The sequence below is a fragment of the Cavia porcellus genome, unplaced genomic scaffold (assembly GCF_034190915.1).
Source record: "Cavia porcellus strain 051 isolate PalLab524CR breed Dunkin Hartley unplaced genomic scaffold, mCavPor4.1 scaffold_13, whole genome shotgun sequence".
Lineage (NCBI taxonomy): Eukaryota > Metazoa > Chordata > Mammalia > Rodentia > Caviidae > Cavia > Cavia porcellus.
Genome location: NW_026947496.1, coordinates 31,780,865 through 31,807,296, shown reverse-complemented (window position 1 = coordinate 31,807,296; position 26,432 = coordinate 31,780,865). Strand labels below are relative to the sequence as shown.

Sequence of the window (26,432 nt, the reverse complement as noted above, 5' to 3'; positions counted from 1 at the left end):
AGCAGAGGACCTGTGCCTTCTAACCATGGCAGAGATGAAGAGACCCAGCCTGAAGAGAACTGGCCAGAACTAGCTGTATAAAGATGCAGTGCACTGTTTCAATTATAGCTCAGAAGACTGATCATGTAAAACTTTAAAGAAGCACTGGCTATTTAAAAAAAAAAAGTCGGCCACATCCTTTTGTGAAGTAAGTGATGTTCTTAAAAAATATGCAAAAGCATCCTTGAAAATCTAGTAGTTTGCAAAGTGAAACATACTAGTCACTTGTTCCAGGGTGTGAAGAAAGTGTCTCTCACTTCCCCCTCATGTCTCTTACAAGTTATTCTGTAACTTCTGCTGTAAACTCTAACTATGTCCCACCCATGGCTCTGCTTACCATACAGCTCATGCACCCTTCCTGGGGGATAATCAAGGTGCTCATCATTTTCCCCACAGACTGAATCACTGCCCTGTTTCTGAGCTCCTCCTGTCCCTGAGCCAGCTTGAGGCTGTCTCAATGGTCGCTGGAAGACTGCACAGTCTCTGTGGGTGACTGGTCACCAGCCAGGCTTGCAGGATTCTGCACCCTGAAGTATGGGCTGTATGAATTCTGCAAACTCACTTCTTGTGAAGTCTGGCCAGCCACCTTGGCAAAGACTATCATTTCCCATTTGTGAGGAAAATGCTGAAGCATGGCATTTGGTCCCTAAGATGATACCATTTCACCTTTTTGCTTAATGGATGATGCAAAAATAGGATTGCAGCCAGCGAGCTTCTGGAATTACTGAGCAAATTCCTGGCTCCAAGCCAGGAAAAGATCTTGCCTCAAATTTGGGCTGGTTTTGGGGTGTGGTGTTGGAGGAGCTGGAAGAAGCCCACCTGTAGTCCTCCAGTGGTGCCTCACCTGTAGGAAGCCCGAGGGGTCGTTCTCCTTGATCACCTCCAGACAGTACTCCATTAGCCCTGTGGACTGGCGCAGCTTCAGTGTGCAGTGGTTGATCTGGTCCCAGACCATCTACAATGGGGAGACTCTGGGTGATCGTGGCTCAGGGCAAGAGCAGCCAGCCTCGGAGAGTCAGAGCTGGTGCAATGATGAGGGGAGGCAGTGCTGGTCTGGGTCACTTCCCACCTGCCTCTCCCCGTTTCACTCGTGAACCTCTAGTGTCCTCTTTAGTGGAGAGTAAAAAGACTCATTCTCCAGCACTGTAAATTTCTACATTCTGGACAGGGTTGCAGAGAAAGGGTTTCATCTGAACTCCCATGTGAGGGGCTAGCTCCTCCCCTTCCTTTGCCCTTCTGGAGCTCACAGATGGGTCCTCTGGCTCAGCAGCTTCATTGTGCACACATGATTGGGAAAAGTCTCTCTAACAGTGGGACAGTGACCTAGACAGTAAGAACCATTCCCCATTTCAGAATTGGGAGCATCTTGTTGGAGCCAGAAACTGTGTAAGGGAAAGGGCAAGTTTTGCTGCCCTCTGGTGGAAACGGGCCCCATGTGTTAGTACGTGAGACTGGACAGAGCTGGAGGCCTGAGCAGAACTAAGTCTGGTCACTGCCACAGGTCACTCCTGCTGTGCAAGATGAGATTAAGAGGGTTCCTTTGACAGACACAGGAGCCAGGGAAGGTGGGAGTGTGGCTGATGAGTTGACTACAGCAGGACACTTGGGGACAGAGCCAGGGTAGTGACTGGCCTCTGGTGCAATGGGACCAGCCAGCTCAGCCAGCCTCACTGCACTCGCCCAGCCCTCAGCAGAGAGCACGCAGTTGCCTACCTTCAGCTTGTGCTCCCTCTCCTTCGTCACCTTGGTGAGCAGCTTGGCCTTCTGCCGGGTCAGCGCGTCCACCAGGGCATCACATTGAGCCACCAAGCAGGCCTCATAGTCCAGGCCATTTTCCTTGGGGAAGCAGAGAGTGTTAAGAAAAGAGTTCCTAAGTCCTGTAGATAGAAGAGTGGTTTGCTTTTCTTACTGAAAAAATAAAACAAAATTTTGTAACAAATAATACGAGAGTAACAATAGTTAATACACTGAATATCACTATGGAAGAGTGTTTGGGGAGTGTTTGGCTCAAAGACACAGATACTGGTGTGTGGGCGTTTAGAAATATGAATTGGGAGGGTCCTAACCTGTTGTCATGCACACCTGCTCATGGAGCATTGTTAGCACCATGAGATGTGCTCACGACAGAGTGCCAAGAAGGAAAAAGAGCCCTGAGCATGCGTGAAGCCCTGGGATCCATGCTTAGTACTGAAAAAAGAAGAAGGAACTGGGTGTGCATGGTGGTGCATGCTGTAATCCTAGCACTTGGAAGACTGAGGTAGGAGGATTACTGTGTGTTTGAGGCCAGCCTGGGCTGCATAGTGATTTCAAGGCCAGCCTGGAATACATGGCAAGACCCTGCCTCAAAGAACCAAAAAGAATAAGAAGGAGAAGAAAGACAAAGAGGAAGAAGAGGAGGAGGAGGAGGAAATCAGACAGGATGCATCATAATTTCATGCACAAAGTAATGGAAGAACTCACATCAACATGGTGACATGTGCAGCAAACTTTTTCTTAGTTCTGTCTGTTTTTGCTCTACTTTCCAAAACTTTTCTTTTTTGAGACAGGGTCTCACTCTGTAATTCAGGACTCAACATGGAGCCCAGATTGGCCTCAAACTCATAGTAATCCTCTGTCTCAGCCTCCCACGTGCTGGGATTATAGGTGTGTGCCACCACATTCATCGTCCAAGCATCTATGATCTATTCTTTTGCTTTTTATAATCAGGAATGAGCAAACAAAGAAAACAATTATGTTCTTGATGTAGGTCTTTCCTCCAGGTCCAAAATCATCATGGATTCAGACCTCAGGCTATGGGCTGATCAGTGTGGAAGTCTCAACCCCAGGACCTCAGAATGTGACTGTACTGCAATTTGTGAAGTAGGTCATGAAATGAAAATGAGGCCACGACAGCGGGCCTGGACCCAGTCTGACTGAGGTGCCCTTAGGAAAGGGATGAGGGATGTACATGAGGGCAGGGATAGAGATCCCATCTGCAAGCCAAGGAGGGGGCCTCAGGGGAAACAGTCCTGTCGACACCTTGACCTTGAACTTCCAACTCCCACAACTGAAAGAATAAATTTTTGCTCTATAAGTTTCCCCATCTCTGCTAGTGTGTGATGCAGCCTAAGCAAACTAATGTATCTCATGTTTGTGAAACAGAGGAAACCTTGGGACTTAAAATGCTCGTCGCCAAGTGACTACGGACTGGAACTGCCAAAATAAACCTCCTCATCCTTATAATTGGTACCTTGTCAGAAGAATGAAAAGCTGGTTAACACAATTTTTATGGGCTAATTAAGAATTTGGGGGCCCTAAGACTCTTTTTTTCCAGCTGGATACATGGAGGGTTAACAGGCTCCTGATCTCTATGGGCAGCCTCTGTGTGTCCACACACATGAGCACTCCCCCCACCCCCACAAGCTCCCTGAAGCAAGACTGCTGGTCTTTGTGTCTTTGGTAGACTCAGTTCAGGACAGAGCATAGGCACTCCACAAACACACTTGTTTAGGAAATGAGGCACTTATGTTTGGATGCATTGGTTACACGGGCATGTTTGGCTTTAACAAGCACCCCATTTAGATATCACTACAGAGGACTACACAGCCACGTGGTGATGGATCACATCTGTCCAGACATCTTTTGCAGGACTTTTCTAATTGGCTTCATGTGAATTCCCTTCCACAGCAGGTGTCACCTTCCATGTCCATGGATGGAGAGTAGCACCTTCAGCAACCAAGCACATCCAACAGGCCACACTAACCTTCTAAAGTCCTCTGCTGGAAACACCTGTCCCCTTCCTTCTGTGTATTTGTGGGTTCTGCATATTAAGCACACAGAGCACACCCAGTGCCGTCACACACTCACCTGGATCTGCTGCAGGATGTTCTTGAGCTGAACCAGGAACTCCTTTGCTTCTTTGGCCTTGTCTGAAACTCCATTTAAGGCCTGAGAGAGTTGGGCCTGAAAAAGATATCTCATGTTGGTGAAGGAATTGGCATGAAAGGCACACATTTGCATTCTCTCATGAAAGCCTGTGTTCATGAGGGGGTGAACTAGCCCCATAGGGGAGCTGTCTTCACTTATGAAGGTGCTTGGTGGATATGAATTGGCTCTTCTGGCTGACCCCAAAGCTCCAAAAAGGTAAGTATTACAAGGTCCACCTCTGATGCTCACAGAGCCATTGACCTGGCTGGCCCTGCTCTTCTTGCCACAGGTTTATGCTTCATCAACTGGTGCTTAAGAATATCTTAGATCCTGAGCCAAGCTCAGTCCACCCAGCTCCACACAGTCCTCTGTGCACATCAGTAGAATGGACAGGAAGAAGCCTGTAGGTCTGGAAAGGGGACTGAGTTGCATGGACTGGAGTCCTGTGGGATCCTCTGGAAGGGTGTGTATGCTCTATGTGTTGGGCTTTAGCCTGCCAACTCCTCACCCCACAGAGAGGGAGGGGTATGGCCAGAGGAGCTCAGGGGGAACTTAAGACATATGGGATCAGATGCTGCAGCAAGGGTGGAGCTGTAGGCTGAGCTCGGGTCTTTGGCCTTAACATCCTGCTTCTACACAGTGACACTCACACACACATATGCACATGCAAACACACACTGAGTAGCTGGTTTTAATATTGTTTAGTTTAAGTTTCAACTGCCACCAGTGGCCCATGGCTCCCATCAGGAATGCAGGTCTTCTGTCCATCCAGGGTGGGTCTAGGGCCCAGGGCACTGGTATGTAGAAAGCTCAGGTGGCAGCATCCTCAGTGACAGCAGTAACAGAGGTTTTCAAAATAAAGCCTCTCAGCGTCCAGAACAGAACAGTTACTCTTCTCCAAAGCAGCCAAGGGTCCACTGAGGCAGCAGAACAATCCAGCCAGGGCTGCAACAGCCCCATTTGCTCCTCACAGTCCTGAGGCAGAAGCCCCAGATCAGGAAACCTATGTGGTTGGGTTCTTGGTGAGGGCCCCGCTCCTAGGCCAGTCCTCACACAGCCATTTGTGGTGTGTGTGTGTAGTGGAGCCCTGGTTTTCTACATTTTCTTAGCAGGCCCCAATTCCATCACAGGGCTCCACTGACTGTCATCTTCTGGACCCCACCACCTCCCAAAGGCCCCACTTTCTACCATGGTAACTGGGAGGATTAGGGTCCACCTCCCCTAACCTCTAAGGCTTGATGGGGGCACTCTCTTTTGTCTTAACATTTCTAGTCAGAAGCCTGCATGAAGCAGGACTCAGGAACCACTCCCTGGCAAATAATATGCAAAATGACTGGAACATTTCAGGCACATGCTAGGTGGGGCAGATCAGCAGATTCTCACCACCACCTGGAGGGCCAGGCCTACGGGCTCTGCCTGAGAGTCAGGGAGAGGGAAGGCCAGGCTCTGCTACCTGTCACCAGGCCAGCATTGTTCTGCCGCAGCTCTCCTTGGGGCCTGCTGACCTCTTCCCACTTGGCAAGGAGACCTCAACCTTGGGCAGTGCCTGGTTGAGGGCCATTTCAGCTCAGTGGATACAGCATCCACCCAGCAACCTCTCTGCCTGGCTTTCCCTCTGCTGCTTTGTGTACTATCTGGAGCCAGCAGCCTTATGCAGAGCACCCCAAGGACTATCGTGTGCTCATCAGATGAAGACCTTGTGTTGTGATCTGCTGGCCACAGAGGGCTCTTGGTGGGCAGTGTGAAGCTAACTGTGTGCAAGGATGTCCCACAGGCACACGTTTACCTCTTTCTCAACCCTGGAGAGGAAGGTCCTTCCTAGGCAGAGGGTGAAATTTGCTTTAAGGTTGAATGGATTTTAACCTGAATCACCAACCCACAGTTAGTAGCAACTTGGTCTCCCCCACCAGAGTCTGGGTTCAGGTAGTCTTCTCACTTGGCACAACCAACCCCTGACTGCTGGCTCACCATCTTCACCAGTAGCTTGCCAGCAGGCTAGGAATCCTGCTAGGTTCCTTCTGGATGGGGCCAAAAAAGTGTGTTCTGGGTGAGAACCAAGCCAGGGTGCTCAAATCAAGGCTTTGTGTGTCCTGGGAAGACACTTCATCCTGGGGTGACTGCCTTGTGCTCAGATTTGGGGATGACAATAGTAATTCCTCACAAGCTGCTGCTATTATGCCTAGTTATCTAACCAAGCATTCCCTAATTCCTCTTGAATTGTCCAATCCAGATCTATCATCGGTGAATTTCCCTAAAGCACCCACTGGGAAGCCACCTCTATTTTCAGGTTCTAAACTTCATAGATGATTCTCATAGGCTTGCCACTGCCTTAAATCACCTCCTTTTAAGTTTGGTCCCTGATTGCTCACATTAGGACACCTCATGGCAATAGAGGGTTTTAGAGACAAAGGACCTTAAGTCTGACTTCTCACTTACATCCGAGAAACTGGTCTACTAATGAAATGCATAAACTATAAAAGAGCACATAAATTATTATTATATGTCATTGGATGTCCTAATGCCCAGAAGTGTTCTGTTTCTGGCCTGTGGGAAGCTGGCACTCTTAAGTGTAGACACTCATCTTTCCACCTAAACGTAGCTAACATCATAAAGCCAACTTAAGGACAGTTCTTAGTTGAGTGTTAAAGAGCTAGCTATGAGCAAACTATGGTCCATGGTCATGAAAGGCACAGAGAATAGGATCCATGTTAATGCAGTGTCTTAGTTGTGTGACCGCAGTGAACACTGACATTTGGGAGACACAACACAGGTCATCTAAGAAACCCCACCTTTTATCACCAAAAGACTCCTGCTGGATGAGTTAAGCCCCCTTCCCAACCATCTGCCCTGCAACTGAAACAAAGGAGGGTCCTGGGCTCCCACTACCCATGAGTGCTGGCCAGAATGCCTAGTCACTTGACAAAGGTCTCTGCGGGTAGGTCCTCTGTGGACCTGAGTCTCACACATCCTAGAAACCTCCTGACTCCCCATCTTTCCATCAGCTCTCCTCACCTCACTTCTCCTCATAGTAAAGTCCTCCACTGCCCAGCCAAGCCCAGCCTCTGAGCTCAGCACCCAGGCTTCTCCCTGCCGCTGCCCATGTGGTCTCCACTCTCAGCTCCTCCTGTCCACCTTGGCTGGGGCAGTCTTCTGTCCTTGAAGGCTCTGTCTTTGGCTTCACCTATAGCTGCCTGTCAGCATCCATCCACCTGGGAAGACCTCCCCTCCTGGACCTCTTCCTGAAGACTGGCTATCCTCACCCCACACAGAATGTGCCCTTTGAACTCCCAGAGTAGAGCCTGGCCTGCAGGGTGCATGGGCACCAGCCCTCCCCTATGGCCTGACTGCCCCAAGGGCTCTGTCCTGAGTAGCTCCATCTGCACACAGCGGGCAGCACAATGCCTGCCACACAGACTGTGCCCATTTGTGTGGTGAACTGATTTTGCTCTAGACTGTTTCTCCTTCCCTTGAGCTACTCACATCTCAGTCCCTCCACACTGGAAGGCCATCAGGTCACCTCTCACTATTTCTAGGGCACGCAAACCTACCTTGCACATGGACCTTCTTTGCATGGCTTCTGAGTCCAGCTGTCTGTAGGATAGCTGCCACCACTGATCTGGCCCAAGTGTCCCACTATACAGACTTTCTGATGTCCCCACTCCCTGCTCTGCCTGCAGACCGGCAGGTTTCTCCCCACCCTGCTGAGCCACCTTGCCTGCAGTAGCCCTGTCCACGCCCCGCCTACAGAGAGCAGCTTTGTTTTCTCATTTTCTCAGAACTACCAGCCCTAGGCTCTAAGTGCATGTGACCAAAATAAACACAGCAGCCAGCAGAAATCACAGTGGTGAGCCTTGATGGCCCTTGTTGTGAAAGAAAAGAGCAGTAGGCCTGAACCTGAAAGAGAGTGGGAGGCCCAGGGTCTTTGGAGACACTCACAGGGCTGGAGGCAGGGTGAGAGGGACAGGAGAAGCCCTAGTGAAGGCGGGACCAAGACTCTGCACTGTCTCCTAGGTCCGCCAAGCCCAAAGGCTACTTTCCCTCATAGCTCTGGTTCCAGCCCACTCTGAGGTCCCCGGTCTTGGAGGCAGCTGAGTCTACATATTCACCCAGCAGAGATCAGCTCACAGCTGATGCTTGGGGAGCAATGTTGGGGAACATCATTGAGTGAGCCCTGCCACATTAAGCTATGGACCATAGGCCAAGTGGATCCCTTTGGTGAGGGTCTCATCTAGGCCACTGGGACTGAGTCCTGGGAAAATGAGGCACCTTTTCCTCTGGTTCCCTGGCAAGACTGTCATGGGCCCTGCAGACTGCTGCTTTGCCTCCAGCCTGTGGAGCCAGGAGCCTGTGTTCAAATCCTGGCTCACTGACTCTGTGATGTTAGTGGTGGTGATAGTGTCACTTGCTTTGCTTGCTTCTGTATCCCTCAGCCATGAAAAGGGTGTCATGGCAGGGGGTACCCGTGGGGCTGCTGTGGGGTTTAGTGAGTTTCTGTAAAGTGCTCACAATGGGACCAGCACACAATCAGTGCTTTCCACAGGCTTGCTCCCCTTACTACCTCAAACCTGGTTCTCAACGCTCCCCTAGGTTCTAAACTGTTTACCACAAAAGCATCATTTTTCTGATAAACTCCCTTTGCTTTAGAGGAGGTCAATAATGGCTCCTTTTGCTTGTCACAAAAAACAGTAGCTGCTCTAGTAAGAAAGCCACGCAAACCCTGCCAGTCATGTGGTCCAAGGCTAATGATGCTTGCAGAAGTAGACGTGTGCGATCCCCACGGGGTTGGCAGTGGAGAGCCCCTCCCCCTTTCCTGCTGCAGTGTGGCTTCACCCCTAACTCCCAAATGCCATCCACACAGGCATCCTGATGAGTTTCTGCCCCCAGGCTGCCAAGGGCAGCGGCCTGGCTTGTCAGCCACGATATTCAGGCTGCCAATATTGATATGTCATCACCACCAACAGACTAAGTGCTTGGCTAGGACTTGGTGCTGAGGTCAGAAATAAGAAGAGGCAGAATTGATGGGAGCTGGCTCCCTATGGCTAGAGGCCCTCGGGCACTGGCCTGCTTCTTAGTTAGTGTTCAGTGACCCTCAGAACTTACCAGGCAAAGCCAGGTCAAGAGTCACTGGGAAACCCATGCCCTCACCCCATCTGGGATTTGGGCTTTTCAGTTCCATTCAAGTCGACGGAAAGGTCAGCAGCTGGTCCTACCCTCAAGACATAAATCTGATGCATGCTAACTATCTCAAACCATCACTTTTAAACTTGCTCAAGAAATGTTAGATTTATCTTTTCACTACTTTGCATCATGACAGAAGAAATGGATTTTAAACTAGGAAAATTCTAGGACACAGAAAAAAAGCCTGCATAGATATGTGCCCAGCAGTTGGATGTGTGCCTGGTAATGTCTATTTCTCTGTGATTCGGAGGTCAAAGAAAAAAGTAAAAAATAAAACATGTCTACAAATAAATCTAAATATTGCCCTAGCAAAGGACATTGCTAGGTTTAAAAAATATTTCTTCATTCTTCTGCAGCCAAATGCAAAGCCAGAAATACTTGACCACTCCCCAGAACATGGCTCAGATGGATTGGGCTGGCAGTGGGGAGATGGAAGAGCAGGGTACACGGCAGAAGCCACCGCAACCCCAGCAGCAGCTTCCAGCAACACAGAGTGGCTTCTTGCTCACACTGAATGCTTACTGTGGGTCACCTGCTGCTCTCTTTCATGCCATCTGCCTTTCTGAGTGTGGGCTGAAGTGGCACCTATTCGAGAGATCCTGGGCCCACAGCAGAGAAGACTCCCAGCCAAACATCAGCCACAGAGCTTCACCAGGACAGCAGCATCACCCTGCTCACAGCTCACTACCCAGCATACTGCAGGCGCAGCCTTGCCTAGATGGGGCAAGAAATGCAGAGGATGGTACCATATAAACAATGAAATCTAGCGCTGTGGTCTCGGCAGCCCAGCAGCCTCTGGCTCCACTCAAAATCATGTGCTCTTGAGAAAATCTTCAGTCTCTTGGTCTAGGGTCAATCTTCTGCAGTTATGACACCTACTTATTGTTCAGTGGAAAGAAAAACATCCTACTAGGGGCAGGGATATAGCTCATCAGCGTAAGTACCTACCTGGCAAGCACAAGGTCATGAGTTCAATTTCTGGTTAAAAAAAAAAACTAGAAGAGCATCCTACCAGAAAGCATATATAAGATCACATCAAAATTTTTTATATCAGAACCGAGCATGATAGTGTGTATATACATGTAATCCCAGCACTCAGGAGGCTGAGGCAGCAGGACCAGGAGTTCAAGCCCAGCCTGGGCATCTTGGCAAACCCAAGGTGAGCCTAGATTACATAGTGAGTCCCTGTCTTAAAAAACAACTGAAAACTTGTATCTTAGAAAACAGATATATACATATATCTTCACATTAATTATATTTTCTGGGGTGTAAGATACAGGTTTTTTTTTTCTTTGAATTGTTTTTATGTTTTTTTTAAAAAGTACTATGTTTTATGATCAGGAAAAAACAATAAAACTATGTTCATTTAATAAAAATTCAAACATTAATAAGATCTGAGTGGAAATCACCACCCTTGAGGAGAAGCATAGCTACTCTACAGCTGGAAATGGCTCTTCCCGGTATCTTCTGGCTCAGGGCCTTTCATTTCGTAAAAGTGTCTTGATACAATGACAGTGCTTCTTCTTGTAAATCTGTTTTCACCATCTTTGCTTTTGGTGACTGTCCCAAAGGCTCAGAGGAAAGTCTAGTGGATGAAAAGACACATTTTGAAGCCTCCATCTCTCTTCCATCTCGCCCGTGCCGCTCAGGCCAAGGGTTAGCACCTCCCTGTCCCCACCCCTTAGCACCTCGCTGTCCCCACCCCATCTCCATTCTCCCCAACCCACACCTGGAGTTTCCGCTTCAGACTCCTTGCTGGGCTCCAGCAGGGGCTGGATGAGTATTCCTAAGGGGCTGGGGGAACCTCTTCTCTCTTTACTGCATTCATTTTCTCTACCCAAATGAACTATCAATCAGCTTTAATGTCCTTGTATGTTACAAGTTAACTGCGCCCCACAGACGTTCACATGTTGATAACCGCACCCCTGTTACTTCAGAAGGGGCTTCATACTGGAGGAGAATGAGCTCTAAACTGTTATGATTGGTGTCCCTGTAAAAAGGGAGGCTTAGACACATGACAGAATGCCACAGGAAGACTGGAGTGATGCCGCTGTCACTCAACAGAGGCCTGAACTGGGTTCTTTGACAGCCCCCCAGGGAGTGGGGCTGGCAATACCTGGATCTCAGACCTCAGATCTCCAGCCCAGAATTCCGAGAGAAAATTTCTGTTGTTGAAGCTTCCCAGTTGGTGATCATTTGCTCTGACAGCTCTAGCAAACTAATAATTAGGTTTAGTCTTTTTTCTACAGTACACGTGGTTTCACACGTTGCTACAAAACCAAACTGAGTTGCCTGCTCTCTTCCTCCTCACAGACACAGCGAGCACGTTGGTGTGTGTACACAGGTAATCCCAGCACTCCGGAGGCTGAGGCAGGCAGAGGGCTCCAGAGAGGGGAGCAGGCAGAAGCTGCAGAGGTGGAACATGTACCTCGCTAACTGACTTGTCCCCAGATGAGCCTTTCCCATGTCAGGAAACTGAGGCTGAGGAAGATTATAAGCTTTACCCAAAGGTATCTGACTCCAAATCAAAGTGAGATCTTTTTTATTCCAGTTCAAATCCAGACTCCACCATATCAGTCAACAGCAGACCAGGAATCTGACCCAGGCCGTCCCAGAACCACTCACACTAGGCATTCACTCCTTGTGACTTGGGACAAGGGCCCCTGCAACAACATCAAGTCAGCTCTACCACAAATGGCCCCGTGGTACGCCTGGACCCAGAACTACTTCCCTTCGGTCCTACCTCACAGACTTGACCCTCACAGCAGTAACCATGATAAAAAACAGTAACGGTGATTTTCCTTTATTGAGTGCTTCATATACGGGAAGCACTGTGTTAAATCCTTAAAACACATCACCTCATTTAACACAATGTCATTCCATGGCAAAGAGTAGTGTTTGAGGACCTTTGTCCCCACAGCTAGCATTTCTCTGCACAGCAGCTCCTACCACACTGAGGAGTCCTCAATGTTGACCTAGTACATTAGACTCAGCACAGTCTCTGGACAACAGGAGGCCGTGCCAGCCAACATCTGGGAGAGTCCACCACCACACACGAACCATTTCCCAGCCTGCTGCTGCTGACACACCACCACCTAGAATGGAGGGGAGACCCGTGCTAACAGGCATGGGTTGCGCTCCTCCACAGGGCCCAGAGAAATATGGAATTCTTCCCCGCCTCCTTTCCACACTCCTTTGCCCTGGAATGACCCTTCCTTTGTGAGTCACTCGGTTCCATGAGTCAACGGGTATTTAGCAGGGTCTGCACTGGGCTAATAATTTATGGCATTGACACATTTCAGTGTTATGTCTTATTAGTTTATTCAATAAATGTTGCTTGGGGCCTCCTGGGTGCTGGCTGCTCTGCTGGATACTGGAAACACAAAGAAAAAAGACACAATCCTTGCTCTCCAGACCTTTAAAGTACAGTGCTATTTATGTTTATGATATACAAAGATTGATTACAAATAAGGACAGCCCACTGGTCTCTTTTAGCTTTGGACACTATTGATGAGTCTGAACAATTGGAGTCTAATAAAAATGAGATTTATTTATTTGTTTTTAAAATCCTGATGATTGAACCCAATGCCTTCCCACTGAGCTACATACTAGTCCTTTTAAATTATTTTATTTTATTTTATTTTATTTTATTTTATTCTGAGGCAGGTTCTCGCTAAGTTTCCCACGCTGGGTTTGGAAATTTCTATCCTTCTGCCTCAGCCTCCCAGAGTGCTGAGATTACAGGAGGACTATACCCAGCTGGAATTTTATTTTTAAAAACTGCTTGTAGTATTAGAATAAGTACTCATGAAGACCTCAGAGTATCCAACTTGCAGAAAAGTAAAATCAGGCAAAGCAAGTTACACTTGCACAAACAGAGGCCAAAAACCAGAGACTCCAATGGCATCAGGAACAGGCCTGGAGTGGCACACAGGCCTGGACCCAAATCCTGACATTGCCAGTATACATGGCAAGAAAGCCAGGTGAGATCCCCATCACCCCTAACTAAAACTGCTTCTCCTCCAAATTCAGGTCCTTGCCATTCTGGGGTCTGTAAGACTGTTTCCAAGGCAATTGTATCTGATAGAGATTTGTCTCAGAATTTTCTGTGGTCAGATTACTGTTCTTTTCTTTTTCTCTTTCTTTCTTTTTTGTACTGGGGCTTGAACTCATGACCATGTGCTTGCAAGGCAGGTGCTTATGCCACTGAGCTAAATCCCCAGCTGTGGTCAGATTACCAAAACAGAGCATCTGTATTTCATTTTGCATAGTCCTTTCTTTCACCTGTCCAGCTTTCTAATCTGAAGAGGCCCAGCTCAGCACTTGTCTCCTCTACTCCTTGCTCATCCAGGCTGCTTCCCTCCCAGCTCAGCACCCGTCTTGTGCTTGGTTTCTTGTACGTAGGCAGAGGAGTTCAACTGATCATTTAAATGAACAGAACTAATACAGAATCGACGTTTCCCCCCCAGCACTGGGGACTGAAACCAGCACCTCCCTACTGAATTACATCCCCAGACCTTTTTATTTTTTTGAGACAGAATCTTACTAAATTGCTAAGTTTCTCAGGCTAGGCCTATAGTTGCAATCCTTCTGTCTCAGCCTCCCAGAATGCTGGAATTCCTGTTTTACCAACAATTGCGTCACGCACTTCATAAGGCCCCTTGTCCTGCCTTTTTCTCCTGGCAGTCTCTTTTCTTATCCATCTCTTTACTTCCTTTTGTCCCCTTTGTCTCCACCTACAATTTAGCAAAGCAGATGCAGACATTTAAAAGAGTATATTTTCCTGCCAGTTTTTATTGGCAAACAGAGTAAGATGATGAAATTTTACAAGAATCTTCAAAAAAATGATAGCCTGTCTCTTCCTGTTCTTTACTGAAATTGAAATGAAGATAAAGATTTCTCTTTCTTGCCAGGTGTAGTGGTACATGCCTGTAATCCCAGGACTTGGGAGGCCAAGGTAGGAGGATTGCTATGAGTTGGAGGACAGCCTGGGCGATATAGTCAGTTCAAGACTGGTCCAAACTATATTGTGAGACCCTATCTCAAAAAACAAAAACAAAACAAAAAAAATCAGTCTGTCTTTGCCTTCCAGCTAGATGTCCCCTTCCAGGTGGTACCCAGACCTCCTTGTCTCATCATTCTTCCCAGCAAGCTAAAAGAATGGGCAACCCAGGTCCCCTCACATATACTAGGTAGACATGGTGTCATAGATATCAGCACCCCTTAGCTACCTGTGAATATATGTCAGCTCTGGCACTCAGATAGCTACAGTCAGCTACAGGTGCAGTCCCTGCAGAGTAAGCAAGGCCATGCTGGGGACTCACTCTCATTGGTGATGGTTGTGAGAGCTGCAGTAAAGGAGTGCAGGGAACCAAACTTGAGGTGAAAGAAATCACACCCTCAGACAAGCTACATGGGATGTGGTGACAGATAAGAGCTGAAATGGGTGACTTCTGTGTGTACCAGGCACAGAGGTTACTTTTGTGAGGGCTGTTTGAGGGCAGCAGCATATTTCCACAACCAGGAAGACCCACGTTCCTTGATCCAACATTTCTAGCAGCATTTGGTTTTTGTGATACTGTCTGGGGCACTGGGAAGCTTTAATGCTGTTTTACAAAAGACTACTTCTGCATGGCTTTATCCAAGTAGACAAATTGTTTGTTTAGTGAGTCATCTATTTATTTCAAGGGACTTAAGACAGCTGGCAAAAGTCTATAAAATTCAAGATAGCATAAGACCTCTTATTGCTTAAAGGAAAGAGAAAAAAATCCCTTGTCCTAGAGAGAGAAGCAGGAACTGCCCTGGGAGGGACTGCGCTGCTGGGGGAAGAGGATGGAAAAGAGGAGGACCCAGGAAGACAGAGGGCTGACCTGGATCTTGACACAGCTTGGAAAGAATAGCTGACCTTGACAACAATCCAACAAAAGTTATCCAGACTGTAACACAAGACACAGAGCATGTAAAAATCCTGATTCCAAATATCAATCTAACATACCCACTGGAATCTCAAAAGGGTTAGAGGGAGTAGGGAAGGAGAGAAAGAGGCAGAGACAAAGAGAGAGAAATAGTACAATTATTGGAGGAGATAGTAGACAAAATAAATGCATAAATAAATAAAAGATATCAAACTACAAGTGCAAGCAGCTGAGCGGCTCCTGGCAGGATAGGAATACACATGTTTCTCTCTATTTCTGCAGCCTTTCTTTTCATTGAAGTTCCCTTATTTATAGTCTACCTGCTGCAATAGCCTCACTTAGTCTCCCTTGACTCCAGCCTTGTCTCCCACCATTCCTATCAAACCAATGTCAGAATGACCTAAGAAACCAGGACTACTCCCCAGCTTCAAGGCCTGCAGTAGATCCCATGCGTTCACCTTACAATCTAACTCATTTCCACGCCTGCCAGCCTTGAGTCTCTGGTCCCTGTGTCTCTCTGTTCTTGTCCTTTATTTCCCCACATATGTCCATTTCTGCTCTTCAAACATGCCAGGCATCTGCCACCTCTGGTTTTCATTTCCTGCTTTCCTGAGAGTTTGAGCCCTGGAGCCCACAAAGCCATTCCCTCCTCCTCCTCCTTGTCCAGCTTCAAATGAAATCATGGTCCCCATAGCTGCTTTTCAATCACCCCGCTAAAGTCTGCCTAAGTGTTTTTATTCCATTGTTTTTACTTCCATTTAGTAATCATCATTACAGAAATAATTCATTTAGCTATTTGTTTATTTTGTTTTTCCCGGGGCTAGATTTTTGCCTCTCAAAGTCTAATAATGGTTCTCCTGTGGCTTGGCGCCTGGCAGGACGCTCACTAGGTACTCAGGTGGATTAGAGAGCAGATATCCATGAGAGGTGTAAGCTCAGAAAGAGGATCCGATGGCAGGCGGCATCATCAGCCTTGGTTATACCAGTAAGCTGTGATGAGGCTGCTTTTCCTTTCATAAGCGTGTGGCCCAGCTGATAGGTAACATCAACACAAATGCAACAAATAATCTATTGAATGATGGCAGATTTTTGGTTCTCCATTTTTGGAGGCTTGTCATTTCTGGTTGTTCATATTTCATTGGTTTCCTGGCTTTGTATATCACCTAAAAATCAAAGTATAAACAAATACTGGAGATCTGGTAAGTATAAGTGTTGTATTTGCGTAAATTTCCTAACACGGCCTTGACCTACTTTTTTAAAATGGCACACCATCTGGACAAGTTTTTAGATGTCATGACCAGGGCCAAGCCCTTCCTTCTGGAATGAATTCTGATTTAATATGTCTGCCCAGATCTTGTCCTCACTGCTGGATTCCCTTGCCAAGTATTTCCTCGCCTGTCCTTGTGGATCCTGACCTCTCCTCTCACTCCTCCAGACCCTGTCCCCCCATTGGTGGCCTTGTGTACAATGGAGTGGCAGTGCTGCTTGACCTCTTAGCCCCAACAGGCCTCAGGTACCTCTGTCCGTTTGTTTTAAATAGGACATTGGCTCTGTTCCTGCTGCCCCATTCCAGTTGGATGAAAGAGGTTGCACCCCCAGGCCAGTCCCTTTGGAGTAGCTGTCAGTGAACCCTTTATTTCTCAGAAATATTATGCACACAATTGCGGAGGAGGGGTTTCAGATATATACACAGCATTCTGGGGTGTGTGTGTGTGTGTGTGTGTGTGTGTGTGTGTTACTAGGGATTGAGCCCAGGGCCTCACACTTGCAAGTCTTTACTACTGAGGTACATTCTAGCTTTTCTATTTGTTTGTCTTTTGAGACAGGTCCTTGTTTTGTATCCCCATTTGACCTCAGTCTTCAGTGCTTCTGCCTCAGTCTCCCAAGTAACTGGGATGACAGGTATGCAGCCCTGTATCTGCATGTTGAATTTTTAGTTATTCAAAATGTCCAATGAAGAACAGTAAAGGCCATTTTCTACACAATTATTTTACAACTTGCTATGCAAGATGAACATTCCCCTTCACCTCAAGTTTCCTCAACTGCAAAATGAAGAGGCTGCAATTTGTCATCTCTGCTGAGAAACAGCCTAACCTAGAAAATAAACAGGAGGATTCTCTCACAGTCAGTGCTGTAAACGCCTCACAAAGGGAAATGCCAATCAACGCAGGTGGATTTGCTACAGCGTCCTCCCTTCTTTTGCTTCCCAGGAATCTCTTACTCCTTAGATCCTCTGACTTTGAGGCAATGACCTCTGCCATGACTCGCGATGGCCCTGAGGGAATGGATAAGGTATACTTTTTGCTGCTTTCTAGAACATCAGAGACACAAACTAAAAGAAAATCCAAATGAAAACAGCAGACAGATCCCTTTAGTTATACTCTTGTGGTTGCCTTGGTGTCCTGAATTGATTCAAAACATTTTCCTTCTGTGGTCATTTTGACTTTGTGGAAGAGCCAGAAGTCACACAGTATCAGGTCCAGGAATAAAGTGGATGAGAACACAGAATTATGTTTTTATGAGCCCGCATTTCCACTGGGCAGCACTTGGCAGCAGCATTCAGCATTATTACTTTTTAATCACCCCTTATAAAGACACTCAGGTGGCGCACTCCTATGACCCCAGCACTTGGGAGGCTGAGCCAGGAGGATCACTGCAAGTTTGAGACCAGCCTGGGCTACAAAGTGAGCCCAAGGCCAGCCTGAATTGCATAGAGAGACCCTGTCTCAAAAAGATGAGGGAGAGAGAGAGAGAGAGAGAGAGAGACTCAGGAAAAAGGACTGCTCAGAAAGTGGCAAGAACAATGGGATAAATATGTTTGAAGTGAGGGCGTGTTCTGAGGGAGATTCATGGCAATATGTCCTGTATCATAATGAATTTTTAATCATTCACCATATATGTCAATCACATCTCATACATTATGAGATATATTCATATATATTCACAGTCTTTGAAGTGAACTTTAATTCTAACCTCTGTGTCTCTACAAAGAGTCTTCAAAGTCAAAGAGAATCAATTCAAATGTAGGGAGTCTGGCCTTTTTTTCTTGTCCCACTTTTTGATTCTCAGTTGTGCACAGTGATAAGGACAGGTGTTTCCTAAAAAGGCATTTCAAAGGTTGTCATTTAAGGTGCTTTCCAAGTAGCTGTTCCTGAATGACTGACCTGCTGAGGCTAAATCCAAGCTTAGGGCAGGTCATACTCAAGGTGGCCTGAAGATGCTGGCCTTGTTGACATGGCTGAGATGGGGCACACTGCACCTTTGTCATCTCAGCAGGCTTGGCCCCCAGGACCTGGGAAGCCTTGTCACGGGGTCCTAGCCAGTTTGGGGTTATTGGACAGAAGCCAGCCTGGCACTTCTTTTCCCAGAATGTCAGCATTGGTGAAAGATTTAGTTTCTTGAAAAGCCAGGCTCTTTCTTGGAACAGATTTCCAAGGAGTGTAAGAAGGTGCTGCCCAGTGTCCTAAGCTGTGGCTCTCAGCGCTCTGCTATGGGTCAGCACCTAGCACAGGGCACTGAGGTTGAGGCCAGACCTCCTGTGAGAACCTGCTGTGAGAACAAGTTCTTTCCTCTCTTCAAGTCTTTTACGGCCATCCGACTCCATCCCCAAATGCATTATATGGACCCTGAAGCCTTTGTCTTTTCATGGGCCCTGAAATCCAAGAGAGGAAATGTGGCCACAGAAATGTACAAGTTAAATCATTTTTCAGAGGAAGGCACTGCCTCATTAGTAGTTAAGAATGTGAACATCTAGATACAGGTGATCCTCTTAAAAAGTTCTAACAACAATGTAACAAAAATAGCAAACGATAATTACAAGCAAGATAGTCTATTGTTTCCCCTTTGGTTCTTATCCACATGAAGTTTTTATTATTGACATAATTTTCTGTTGGGAGGGAAAAACAGGTAACTAGAGGAAAGGTACTTTGAAAACATTTATTAGATGCCTGAAAGTCAAGTGTCCTTTGATATTACAATTCCACATCGAGAAATTTAACTTAAGGAAATAATTAAAAGTGTAAAGCAAAGATTTAAATAGAAAAATGTTTGTAGCAGTGAAAGGTGAAAATAATCTGACTGCATAATTAGGGGGTAAAATGAATCCTTATGAAATAATGCAACTAAACATAATACATACTAATTCTCAATAAAGACATTCATATTGTATTCATAAAGAAAAAAAAGGCAGTGTCCAAAGTATAGCAGAATTGTAGATAAAAAAACGCTCAAGTGTTAGAATTTCTCTGTAAATTAGAGTTTAGGGATGATAGTTAAGTCTGCATTTCTGTCTGCAGTTGTAATTTTTAACAATGAGTACTTATCAGTTGGGTGATAAGGGCCACCTAAGTACTGGTAAACTAAGTAGCCGGGTGATAACACAGATACATTCCATGATCTTCCTTTGTCACTTGTGTGAAGTCCTGTAAATGGCAGAGGACTTTCCTCTGAGGCTTGGAAGCCAAAATACCTCCTTCACAAAATAGGTCAGACCAGGTGCAGAGAAACCACGTGCCCTTGGCAGAGCCTTGAGCCCCACAGAGAGCAGATGTCCCCTCCTTCCCGAGTCTCCCAGTCCATGCCCTCCAACACTCTTACTGAGAGGGACAGGGATCACTGGGAATGGTCACCTAGGGCACCTGAGATGTTCTTGCAAGCTCTTCTGCTCTCCATGGATCTCAAGGAACCCAAGAGGCCGGGGCAGCACTCCACAGCCTCAGCTGGGTAATAAACATCCACACTTCAACACAGGGCCTGCCACCTGCACGGGGCAGCTCAGGTCTCCGTGCAGCAAGAGTTTCAGATGCCATTCAGTGATATGCTAGCCAGTGTTACGGCCTACAATGACCTTGCCCAGCAACTTGGCTTTGGGACAATCAGTAGAAAAAAAGGCAAAAACTGTCCTAGAAAATTGCCCTTCCTGCCTGTCTTTCAAAACACACATGATTTTTTTCATTCAGAAGTTAGAGCTAATTGTCTCCTAAAAGAGTCATACAAAAATGTGTCTAATCAAGACAGATTTCTACACTGTTTTAAAAGGTGATAATCAACAGACTTCAGTGTCACATACAGTACAGGTCTCCTCCTTGAAGAATCACTAATCAGATGGCAGGCTCTAGCCCTCCAGAGAGGAATTAGAGCCAGCTGTGCTGAAGGCCGCTTGGATCCTGAAACCTCAGGGAGGTGAAGCCGGTAGCAATAGGGCTTTGTCACGGTTTCTGAGAGTTGTATACAACAACTTCAAGGACAATAATCCAAAGACTAGAAGAAGGTTTACTATAGAACTTCCTGCCACAGTGGGTGTCTGAAAGAGTGTTCTCATTTATCTTCCCATGGTAACCACTCTAGCACCTTGAGTGGTGGTCTCAGTCCCCACCCGAACCTCCCCAAATGAAGCTAAACTGTGCACCTCCTCCTCCAACTTTCCTTCCCATCACCAGGTCCTAGCGAGATGCTTGCGACAAGCACTAAGCTATGTTTTTGTAGAAAACCAGCTACTGCTGCTGCTGCTAAAGAACAGCAGAACCTGCATCCATTCTTAAGGATGAATTTCCCGGAACTAACTCTGTGCTCCTGTTGGCTGCAGGAGGAGATAACAGTTCCTGAACAGCAGCACTAGACAGGAAATCCTACACAGTCACATTCCCCCAAGTGGCACTGCTCACAGGTGCCCCTGCCCACCCTGCTAAGTAGTCATCTACAAGCTTCCCATAACTGTATGTTCTTGGCTGAGGTAGTGATTATATAAAACTGCTTTCAATACCAGACTGGGAAAGACCACTGATTTTCCCTGCCCAATCTTGGTCCCTGAAATCATACCTCATTATCCAATTCACTTTTCCAGGAAAGACACTCAGACTCTTACAATTGCAAAATCTCATCTGAGCCCTCTTTGCTTTGTACTCCTCACTATTCTGAATGTTCAAGTGGCACTATCCAAAATTAGCTTTGGCCCTCTAGATTGTGAACATTTAACAACTTGTGAAATCTGAGTGTGAGTTTCAGAACCCACGCTTCTTGTCTTGCTAATTAATCTTTTTATAAGTGATTTCCTTACTTGTAAATGATGTCTAGACACTTAATGAAACAACAAAGAGGCTACAATTCCTGCAAAGCTATACACCACAAAAATGTTCAAAAAGTGGTAGTGAATTCAGTGCAAGCATCCCCATTCTGCTCGAAGCTGTTTTAGAGCTCAATAGGAGCAATACCAAGTTACCAGCTGGTGTTTCCTCGAGGCAACCAAGTCAGTGAGGCCAAAAGGGCACTCATGCTGCTACCCTGCAGCTTTCTGCAAGCCCACTGGTTTTAAGTAATAAGACCAAAAAAGTAATAGGCACTGAGGTAGAGACTAAACATAAAGAATTATACCCTCCTTTCCACAAGGATCTGACTTTGATGTTACCCTCAATGAGTTTAAAATTAAAATTGCTTCCACTCACACAGCTAGCTAGTAAACTGCAATCCTTAAGATTTGGACTAGGGCTGTGCAACTGAAGGGCAGGATTTGTTTTGCTTTTGTTTTATTATTTTTGTTTTTTGAGATAGGGTTTCACTATGCAGTTCAGGCTGGTCTTGAATTCATTATGTAGTCAAGGATGGCCTCAAACTCAAGGAGATCTTTTTGCTTCAACCACCCTAGTGCTGGCATTAAGCATGTGCCACCATGCCCAGCAGGGCAAGGTTTCTTACCAGAGACACTGCTGACCTTTGGATAACTGTCAGGGAGTTTTCCTTTGCACTGTAAGATGTTTAGTAGCCCTCATGCTTCTGCTCACTAGATACTAACAGCATTCCCTAGGTGAGATAACCAAAAATGAGATCTCTAGACATTGTGAACTATCGGGACTTCTAAAGTGTTTGCTTGTTTGCTTGTTTTGAGATAGGCTCTCACTATGCAGTCCAGGCAGGCCCTATTTGGCCTCAAACTCACAGCTGTTCTCCTGTCTCAGCCTCCCAAGAGTTAGCCCCCCCACTATGGTTTTACTGGAAGAGCTACAGTAATAACACATGTTCACTGTAGTAGAGAAATTTATACATAGTAACTAAACATATCTATATCTGCAGGAATAACAAAGAGGCAGTTAGTTTCTTCTGTGCTTCCCTCTCTGCCTGTTTGCAGTTTTTTGACAAGGTAGCCTTAGCAAATGGCTTTATTTTTCTGTGGCTCCTCTCCTCTATCCAAGTACTCACACTGTTTACTATTGGGCCATCTGGAGACCTCTGTCTCTTCTCTGCTAGAGTTTACTGAAAAGAATGCATTGAATGATAGGTGTCTGGGATACAGATGCAGTAGTGTCCTTACCAAGGCATTGTAACCGGCCAGGCCTAGCTCATCAGCCTCCACAGGGAGGAGTGTATGTGCCCAGCTCACTGCTTTGCCTGGGAAATTGGGTGAAGCTTAGTTAGAAGAGCCCAGCTTGCCTCTTAGGCTTGATGATGGCCTAATCAAATTTTGAAGGCTTATCCTGTTTCTCCCCAGTCAGATAGGAGTTTGCATTGTCAGCCATAATTTGTTGAGGGTAACACTCCCTAGGCACCTGGTCCTGTAACTGTGAATCTCCTCCACCCAGCTCCAGCCAGGAGAGGTCTCTGGCAAAAAGGATGCTTCCTTCTTAAATGGCAAATGCCCCAATGCTGCAACAGGGCTCAGGAGGCATTGTATCTCCCTCTAGGCTGCGGGCATTTGGGAGACAGAATGCCTTTAAAGAGGAGTTGAGAATTTCTGCTCTGGAAAGGAACAGGATTCTGGCTGAACAGAAAATACTTCGGCCCTTCTTGAGGACTGGAGAGCAACCTCTCACCTCCGCAGCAGATTTACCTGCTTATAAAAGCACAGTTGTATGTAGCCAGATAGTAACACTTGCACTTTAAAAAGTAAGTTTTTAAAAACATTTCCCCTAGAAGGAGGAAGGAGGTCCTGCCTGCCTTAATCAAGAAGCACTATCAGTGTGACTTATTCAGACTTTAGGATTGCGGCCACTTTGTGTACAGTCACAAAATTTTAAGAAGAAACTCGGTAAGTCACTTACCTCACACCTATCCTGTCTACCCGTAGTACCCATTTCAGGGGGCCTGACTGGTTGAATGCTGGTCAAAAATCACTGATGCCGGTTTGAGTGAACGAACAACGGAATGAGCGAATGATGAGGGTTCCCGCTCCGCCCTTGCAGAGCTGGGGTATCCCGAACTCGCCACAGCTCTCACCTTGTGCTGCTTCCAGGCTGCGCCCAGCGGCTTCACCTCGTGCTGGGCGTGCCGGCCGTCCTCCAGGCACACGTAGCACACCGGGCTCCGGCAGCTGGCGCAGTACATGCTGTAGTTCTCCAGCTCATGCTCAGGGCACGTGGGGAACTTGCGCGCCGCGCCCCCGCTAGCGCCTCCAGGGCTCTTACAGCCGCCGCCTGCGCCGGTGGCGACCGGGGCCGGCTCGGGGGGTGCGGGTGGCGGCGGTGGCTGGACCAGGCGATGCTTGGCGAAGGGGCCCCGGGACGGATGGCACTTGAGCTGGCAGGCGGCGCAGTAGAGCACGTCGCACTGCTCGCAGAGCGCTGCCGCGGGCTCTGGCGGGGTGCGGTCGCACAGCTGGCAGACAGCCACCGCCGCGGCCGCAGACGCCCCTGGCGCCGCCCCGCGGCCCTGCTGGAAGCGCTGCACGATGGCCTCCAGCAGCCGGTTGCGCTGAAAGCCGCGCAGGCCGCGGTGGTCCAGGGAAGCGCTGCGGTGGCATTGCGGGCAGGTGATGGAGCTGGAAGAGCACGCGGCCAGAGAAGAGCAGGCGGCGCCCCGGGCTGCGGCCGCCGAAGATCCTGGGGGTGCGGGCACCGTGGGCAGCACGCGGACCCCGTTGGGGGACTTGAGGCTCGGCGTGTAGGAGCCGTAGCCGCTGTCGGTCTCACTATGCAGGCTCAGCTTGTCGGCGTGGTCCCCGCCGCCTGCAGCCGCGCCCCCCGCCGCGCCCCCGGGGGCCCCCGCTCCACCAGAGGCCACAGGGTCCGAGTCTGGACCCCGGGGCAGCAGGAGCGGCGGAGGCAGGTGCTGCTCGCCGTCCGGGGTCTGCACCGCGATGGTGCGCGCGCACGGCAGGCAGACATTGTGCGAGCAGGGCAGGATGATCGGCTCGCGGAACAGGGCGCCGCACACCGGACACTTCAGCTCCTCCTCCATAGCCGCGGTCGGAGCTGCCTGGGGCCGGTGGGCAGCGCGCAAGACTCTAGAGACCGGCAGGGACCGGCCGGCGGTGTCCGCGCCTCGGGGCGGGAAGCCGGGGGCATTCCCCGCGCGCCTGCTGCGAGCCTCCTCTCGGGGTCCTGAGGCCGCCTCCCGGGACGACTAGGGCGGGCGAAGGGCGCGTGCTCACCTCCTGCGATCGCGGGGCTCGCGTGGCACCGGGGCTGAGTCCTCTCAGCTGCCGCTTCTGTCCTCGCCCCGCCCCGTCCGGCGCGGGCCGCGGCTGGCCCAGCACCACCAGGCGGCGGACAGCGCCCCCCGCGTACGCCCCGCCGCCTCTGCTAGGGACCGGCCCGTGCGCCCAGCAGTGACCTCTTCCCTGTCTCGGCGCTGCTCCTGCGGCGCCCCTGACCTTGGCCGCACGACGCTGCAGCGGGGAGCGGGGGGCGGGAGCCGCCGGCTCGGGGACCCCCTCCCTGCCCGCGCCGAGCGCCCAGAGTTGTAATTTCTAGCTCAGAGAGGAATGGGGCGGGGAGGCGTCCGCGCAGCGAATAGGGGCTCGCCTCCTACTGCCGGGGACCAGGGGTGATCCCGAGGATTTCGCGGGGAGGGTCCTGCTTAATAACTGCGCACCGCGCGGTGTGGATGGAGGGGGTGGAGACCCTGCCCCGCCCGGGTCTGCCATCACGTCTCCAGCCGGCTCCCGCCCTCCGCACTCGCCTCATAAAAGGCTAAAACCCGGTCCTACATGGCCAGTCTTTTAGAAATGGATAGGCGGCACGGCGGAACAGTCGCCTCCTAAATCTATGATAAAGCAAAATAACGCGAGTCACAAAATGTCGGACAGCCTGGAGCCAAAGGGCGAGATTTTATTTATGAATCGAGCCGCAGGCCATTTTGTCCTGGTGTTTGCACCCGGAGATGTTCGGCCGGGTGGAGGGCGGATCGGAGTCTGCACTCGGACGGGGACCCGGCGGGGGAGGGGTGGACGCGCGCCTGGCGACCCGCGAGCACGCGCGCAGGGCCCGGTGGGGAGCGGCGAGCGGCGAGCAGGTGTGCGCTTGTGAATGGAGGCCACCTCGCCCGCCGCGCCCCCAGCAGCCGTCTGTCTGCAGCAGGGCTCTTCCCTCGCCGCAAGAGGTGGTGCGGGAGCGCGTGCAAAGGTTCGCAGCGCGGCAGCTCGGCGGCACACACGGCGGGACCGTGGCTTTAAGACCGATATGCCTGCGGAATTCGCGCCTTCCCGCTCCCCGGTCTCTGTGCTCCAGACAAAGAGGAAACCTGGCGCCCACGCGGCAGGCGCGGGGCCGAGCGTGCTCCAGTGTGGGTCCCTGCAGCCCTGCCTGGCCCGCGCGACAGGGGCCACCGGGGAGGGGCGCGCTCACGTCCTCCAGTGACACAGTGTACCTTGGGGTCAGGAGACCCTCCCGCGCCCCACCCGGCATTCCGCCTGCAGAAGCTTGCCGATACTTTCCTTGCTCAGCATCCTGATCTGTTAGAGTAGTATTATAATAACATGTGTGAGAACCGAGTGTGATTATCGTAAATACGGACGGGCGCCCTACTTTCCGTGCATCCTCAGTTCAGCTTCGCCCCTGCTGAGCAGCTTGCTCCGGACTTCAAAAGGAAGAGGGGGCCAAGCTGACATCAGACAGAGACCACATGGGGCTAAGAGGCCTGGTTCTCCTTGCCTCCATAAAGGGAGCAAGGAATGCACCCAGCCTCAACGTCTCCGGTGGGGAATGGTGGCTCCTGGTCTAATCTCCCTTCCAAAGCTGAGGCTCAAGAGTTGAGTTGAGTGCATGCAACACTCCTAGGAGCCCTGGAGAAGGTGGCCATGGGGGTGCCCGTGCAGAGGCAAGCAATCATAGGATACACCCCCCCCCCAACAGGAGCAGGTCTCACCGGCTCAGCCCTGTTTTCTGGTGACTGGAGCGGTCATAACCTCTACTAGGACAGATGACCCTTGATTTCCAGTCATCATATACCTGACACTTGTTTTGCTTTGTGATTTTCATCAGGATTCCACACCTATGCCTCTTTCATATGCCTCCTGCCACACTGCCCCAATGCCATGGCCTAAGTCAGCCTGGCCTTGTACTCTCCTGGGGCCCAGGCTTTGCCATCTGGAGGACTGGTAACCTGACATTGCTTCGCTGGAGCTGTCGCAGCCAGCCTCATGCTTCTCCATACTTACAGCAATTGTCAAAATCTTCATTCTGTCCC

The 26,432-nt window shown here is 49.1% G+C and overlaps 1 protein-coding gene across 2 annotated transcripts in view; it reads right to left on the bottom strand.

Annotated features, from left to right (window-relative positions):
- The window catches only part of Trim67 (tripartite motif containing 67), a 38,152-nt gene extending 13,372 nt beyond the window's left edge, over positions 1-24,780 (bottom strand). Inside the window, exons 1-4 of one of the 2 annotated variants that reach the window (XM_063260040.1) lie at positions 23,244-24,780; positions 3,886-3,981; positions 1,753-1,875; positions 884-994 (exon numbers count right to left, since the gene is read on the bottom strand). In XM_063260040.1, the coding sequence (XP_063116110.1) occupies positions 884-994; positions 1,753-1,875; positions 3,886-3,981; positions 23,244-24,203 (1,290 nt within the window). In that variant the 5' untranslated portion in view covers positions 24,204-24,780. The remainder of the gene's footprint in view (positions 1-883; positions 995-1,752; positions 1,876-3,885; positions 3,982-23,243) is intronic. The other variant, XM_003473495.5, reaches the window with a different exon arrangement.
- Positions 24,781-26,432: the final 1,652 nt, after the last annotated feature.